Source organism: Haplochromis burtoni, unplaced genomic scaffold, assembly GCF_018398535.1.
Source record: "Haplochromis burtoni strain Fernald_Lab_line unplaced genomic scaffold, NCSU_Asbu1 Contig_285, whole genome shotgun sequence".
NCBI classification, from domain to species: Eukaryota; Metazoa; Chordata; class Actinopteri; order Cichliformes; family Cichlidae; genus Haplochromis; species Haplochromis burtoni.
The window spans coordinates 145,106-151,245 of NW_024582646.1; the positions used below are offsets into that span (position 1 = coordinate 145,106).

General features: G+C 39.4%; 1 protein-coding gene across 1 annotated transcript in view; it reads right to left on the reverse strand.

Moving 5' to 3' along the window:
- Positions 1 to 253: 253 nt before the first annotated feature.
- g2e3 (G2/M-phase specific E3 ubiquitin protein ligase) overlaps positions 254 to 6,140 on the reverse strand; it is a 13,581-nt gene continuing 7,694 nt past the window's right edge. The window contains exons 9-17 of the mRNA XM_005940978.3: positions 5,137 to 5,261; positions 4,862 to 4,955; positions 4,619 to 4,789; positions 4,376 to 4,530; positions 4,095 to 4,279; positions 3,826 to 3,998; positions 2,661 to 2,700; positions 2,244 to 2,415; positions 254 to 2,052 (exon numbers count right to left, since the gene is read on the reverse strand). Coding sequence (XP_005941040.1) covers positions 1,754 to 2,052; positions 2,244 to 2,415; positions 2,661 to 2,700; positions 3,826 to 3,998; positions 4,095 to 4,279; positions 4,376 to 4,530; positions 4,619 to 4,789; positions 4,862 to 4,955; positions 5,137 to 5,261 — 1,414 coding nt within the window. The 3' untranslated portion in view covers positions 254 to 1,753. The remainder of the gene's footprint in view (positions 2,053 to 2,243; positions 2,416 to 2,660; positions 2,701 to 3,825; positions 3,999 to 4,094; positions 4,280 to 4,375; positions 4,531 to 4,618; positions 4,790 to 4,861; positions 4,956 to 5,136; positions 5,262 to 6,140) is intronic.

The following is a 6,140-nucleotide window of genomic DNA, read 5'->3' on the forward strand; positions in this document are numbered from 1 at the left end:
TAGTTTCAATTTAATGAGCGTAAAAGTTTGTACATTTCTACTTTCTTCTACAAGTCCTGTTGTAAAGTTACAGCAGTGCAAAATATGCCACACTGACAAATGTATTCAGATTCTCATACAGAAATGAAATGTTAAGTGTTATGCTTGATCCTAATCTGCTGCCAACTCTGTTTACATTGCTAGCTTAATAGCTGACACAACACAGAAAAAAAAAATCTGTTTATCACTGAGAATATTAAATCAGTAAAGTTAATTTCACTTCCGAAACATCATTTAATGTCAACACATAGACCCCTTGTTTGTTTACATTTGGATAAAATATAATGATTACAGAGTTTTTTTTTAATCTTTATATCTGCAAATATGAACAAAGTACAAAGAAAGCAAGGACAGCTCGTTAAAAGAGGTTTTTGAAAAATATGTACAGTAAAGTATGACTGAACTAAAAGTTAAGGTTACAAAATCAGCACCGTATCACAAAAGATGTTGAGATTACATAACAGAAAGTGACGACGGTTGAAGACCTTTTAATGCTAAATGGATTCCAAGGACAATTCCAGGATGAGGGGCGTTTTGGCCATCAATGTTTTCTGTCTCTAAAATGCCCCCCACCCCCAAAAAAATCTCCCCACACCTCCAAACCCAGAAAAACAACACATGAGGCAGGATTAATCATTAGGCAACTACAAACAATATTTACAAAATCCTCAATCACCATAAGCATAAATGTATTTAAGATATACTGGGATACAATCAAAAGAGAGACAAGCTCTATGGAGAGACAAGCATTAAAAATGAACTGAAGCCTATTTGGTCAAATGTGTTATTGTAAAAGAAACGTAGATAAAAACAAACAAACAACAACAATAATGCACCACTCTCATGACTCAGAATGTGTTTGCAAGGTTGTAATAACAGAGACACGATAGTAGCTTCACTTCAGGTAACTACAGCCTTCAAGAAGTGTTTTAATATTGAAGTCTAGCTTTTTCGAAAGGACAAAATTTCAATGTACCCAAACACCCGTCGCTGACAGCTTCAAGTCAGGACTGATCCACGGATGCTGCCGTCAAGATCAAACTATTTGTGAGGCGTTTAACAGCTTGGATCCTCAGCAGGAACCTTTGAGCTTGGAGCAGAGCGCCACAAGAAGGAAAGGGTTTGTGGTTCAATTCATATTCCGTGCTTGTTTAAGCAGTTAAGTAAATAGATAAAGGGATGGATATTTGCATCTAGATTTACATCTTCAAAAGAACATACAGAACATTCTTTCTTCTTATCAGCCAACTCCAAGAAGCCTATTGACAGGAATCGCCTAGTGCTTGTGAGTTTGCACTCTTCCGAGCTTGTGAAGGCATGCTGCGCTAGCATTCTACTAAAGAATATTATACATATGTCAGAAAAAAGAAGAGTATTACGTAACACTGTCGGTCCTCTAGGTATACAACACCAGCTAACTCAGTATAAATGATATAGAAAACACTAAGGTCTACACATTAATACCGTGTCATGGTATCTGTAAACAATACCACTCAACCAGCTACGATACTGAAAGTTTTTCTTGCTGAAGCAAATAGTGATTTCTTTAACAAAACATCAAAAAACCTTGTTCATTATGTTTTAAATGCGTACATTGCCCAAATTTCTCTCTGTCAATCACAAAGAAACCCCTTGGAAAAAAACAAAAAAACAATCAGAGTTTATCTTCAAACACAGATCCCAAACCAGACCAGAGCCAACCCCACCTACTTCTTTAACCATCTGAGGGGAGAAGGTGCACATGGTGGCTGATGGCCTGCTCCATGGAGCTTTTAAAAGCCTGGTAGGAGGAAGTGATGGGTAGGAGGAGGTGTTTGGACTCAGGCTCACTCTGAGGGAAGAGTCCCTCATCCCTCCAGTCCACACCTCTCCCTTCTTTGAATCCTAATGGGGAGGGTGTGAGAGGATGGAGGAAGGAGATGGAGGGAGAAGAGACGGCACTGACAACTGGTAGCTTGGCACTTCCTGTGGCAAAGCGAAGGAGGTCCTGAAGGGAGATGGAGCTCCTTCCAACTGAGGAAAAACAGAAAGGGAGTATAAACATTTTAGAGCATAAATATTATCATCATCATTTCTGTGGGACACTTTGGGAAAACGTATCAACACATAAAACAGAGAGTTAGAAAAGGACCCACTACCACTTTTATCCATCCCAATGCAATATTTTTTATTTATAATAATAAAAAATAGGATTAACATTTCACCTTCACACTCAAGCAGGAAGTGCCTCCAGAAGGTGACAACGGGCGTCTCTCGTTTCAATTTTTCCTCCTGCTCAGAGAAGTTGATGGTGAAGAGCTGACCAATCTTCTGAGCTGTGAGATGATCACCAGCTTCGCAGAAAACTCCACAGAAGACAGATGGGAAGAGCTGAACCTGATCATAGTACAATGTAATTAGAGTTTTTAGCTTCACTTTTCTTCATTTCAACTTCTGAATACTTTATCTTGATGTTTAATAACATTAATTGCTGCTTTTTATATTAATAAGTCCAGTTTAAGTCACTTAGTCTTTGTTTTCCCATCAAATATTCCCATTTGTGTTAACAGGGTTACAAACAGCTCTGAGACATTTTTGAACTGATTTAGAAAAGGGTAAATTTCTTTTCAAACTTCAGTCACCTGATCAAAGACACCCAAAGTCTGTAGACCTTCCCGAAACCTGAGGATGAAAATAAGCAAAGTAAACACTGAAAATACAAGAAAGACCAAGGAAAACAGGAGAGTTATCACCACAATCATTACAACGGAAAAAGCATATCTTAAAAAATACAAAATAAGACACCTAAAGAAGATCAGCAGGTCCTGTTATAAGGAAGTGTTGTTTAATTTGGTTTCTTTTACTATTAGGACTACAATTAGTAACTAGGATGCACCAATCCAGGCTTTTCCCGTTCTAATATGCTACGATGTCTTGGTTTTATGCATCTGCTGATACCAAGTACTGATCTCATAACTGTGTTAAATTAATAACTGGATTTTCCACTGTGAGGATGAGACTAGTAATCTTTGTGTGTACGGCAACATCAGTTTCCACTTAAGCATTGCTTCCCCAACTCATTTAGTATTTATTCATAAAATAACAAATGACTAAGATCAATAACACTCAGGACCTTCTTGCTGTGAGTAAAAGTGCAAACTATTGCAGCACCATCTGCCCAGAGTTGTATGTAACAAAGTTTAATATATAAATGGAAAATAATATTTGTGTGTTACTGTAGAGATGGATGGATTAGGATTCTCCTTAATGAGAGTAGGTCTGATTGAGGTCACATTCAAAGAATAGGTTTAATTACATTTAATGACTTAAAGCAGTACACCTCTGATGACCATAGTGGTAATATTTTTGTAAATTAGAAAAGGAGAATTATATTTTGACAAGCTTTTGTTGTTTTCTTTGTTTTCTTTATTTATATTCAGTGATGGAGTTTTAGCCGTCCATAAAGAAAACCGGGGTCATTTTATACTCTGCGTCTTATATTCAGAACAACGGTCTAAATAACATAAGCACCAGTTCAAGCCACAGCAGCCCTTTCTCCTCTAGGATAAAGCACACGGGGTCCTGGCATGCTTACGCTGACTTTGCTGGAGAATTACCTTCACTTTTCTTACACGGGAGCGATTAAACATCACACGGGCCATGCACTAGGGTGCTGCTATAACTATTTAAGACTGATTTCATACACATTTATGGGCACCTCTATTAGGTGACATTCAGAAAAGATCAGGACTGCAGTGCATGCAGGAAAACAGCCATATACTGTACTTCCATGTTTATTTATCTTACCTCTGCAGTGGCAGCTGCATCCTGGTGATTATGGTGAAGCTCACCAAATCCTCCACCAGAGCCTCTCTCTCCTTCAGGCTGCTGATTGGTCGATTACAGCCAGCTAGTTCCAGGTACTCCCAGCTGACTGCCATGACTTCTTTTAGCTCTTCTAAAGACTCTGCCTCTGTGATCTGAAATGATTCGATCTCTATTTTAAAACTACCTATAATTTTATTTTATACGTTTTTAGCCACTGTGCCTTCCATGAAAGTTTGTCTTGTTCTTACCCTGGTGACCTGGTGGGTGAAGTGTGTGTCAGGGGTCATATGTGTGACATTAAGGGGACGGTTGGCTGGGTAGTTGAATAGACACTGATAGAGAGCACGCGAGAAGAAGCCAACAGGTGGACCACCATGGACCAGAGAGAGGGCCAGCAGGCAGCCGACATCAAAATAAAGGTCCTCATGCAGAGCTGAATAACATACACAGTCAGTGTCTTTGTTCAAATTTTTCATTTACATACAATTGCATAATGGCTTTATGCCACAAAAATAAGCTTTGGAAGTACCCTCTGAGTCCAGCGCCAAGTTTTTGGATCCATCTGGGCCCTCGAACACTACACACTCCTGTATCTGCTGCATCAGCAGCTTCAGGAAGTACTCCTTGGCTGTGTCACTGTCCCAGAGGTTGTTGGGAAGGGGAGTCTGATCTATGTCTTTGAACCTGGACAAATAACATCCCACAGTAAAGAAGACAAATAGCAAAAAGTCTAAACAACAAGCACAACTCAGGAAAGCTTTTCGCCACTGACCTGACAGACAGAGTTTGTGTGGGGTCAAAATCAGCCCTCCTGACTAAGTCGAGACCAGCTGACAGAGCCTGGTCCCCGATCACCTCCACCTGGACACTTGGGGGATGAAGCTGAGGGACCAAAGACTGCAGGAGCTCTTCAGGCGATCCAGATCTTTCGGGTAAAGATGGTCTAAGAGACAGAGAGTGACAATTAAGAACAAATCCTGCATCCTCGATGAGGTACTGGCAGGTTAACTTGTACCTTTTACAGCTGATGGAGGAGTGAACTGAAGGCCTGTGGCGTTTGGACAGCAGACTTCTCCTCGGACCTCCCTGAGGAGACCTAACAAGGGAGGCTGGAGAACAAGGTAACACGGTTCAGAGTTTAGTCATCTCTCCATCAATTTATAAAGCAAAGAGGAGGCAGAGCTGAGTGACATGTTGTCTCAGATGTTGTCAAATATGAAAAAAAATGGAAAAGGTAGGATTAGCCAGTGTTTTACAAACATGGAACCAGCCATCATCAACCACCCATACCTTTCCCATCTGTCGCTTGTGTGCAGTCAGTGCAGGCCCAGTCTTTAGTGTCCAACTTTAGTCCCGAACATTTCCTGTGAGTCCCTCTAGAGCCACACAGTCGGCAGCGGATCACCTCAAACCATCTGAGAAACACAAAAACAGATTCCTATAATATTTCCTAATCTCTAGATGACGAAAGCCAGAGAAATATCACTAATGTTTATGCTTCACACAGCTGAGGAAACTAAGATCTGCTCCGCTGAGACAACAGCACTGAATTTTTTTTATTCCCCTCATTTTATTGCTACACTTTGCCAGTCTTGATGCCTTACATAATGTAAAGCACAGCATTAGCACACAAACAGCTGCCCCTGTGCTAATTTGGTTCTGTTGTTTAAAGGATTTTAAGGTTTTTTTTAACAGTAACTAATGTCTTTATTTGATAAGCAGCAGTTATAAATATAGATCCTTAGACGCAACTTTATTTCTTGACTATTTTTCCTGTTGGCTCTAAACAATTTTACAACATTTTTAATGTTCTATAAGAAATAACGTATGACCTTAAAACAAATACCTTTTTGTACTTAGTTTTTATTCTTTTCTTGTTTCTTAATCTCAGACTGTTAAACACCACTTAAAGGAGCAAATCTGAAACTGTCTCCAATAAGTCTGAACATTAATTGAATCGGAAAAACTATTGAAATCTGATGGATTTCAATAGTTTCTCCACTTATATGCTGATATTAACCTTAAGAAACTCTGCTAACTTACAGTCTGTATTTCTTTAATTCAAATAGGCCAAACTTTATTTATGTAATAACGCTTGCTGAACAGTGACATTCATAGACACCTCACCCTCATCTACCGGAACTTCAACACTATACAGTCCATTACATACAGTCCATTCATATTGCTATTCCTTTTGCACATTATTCAAACTGCTGACCGCTGTATATTTGACATATATGTATAAACACACACACACACACACACACACACACACACACACACACACACACACA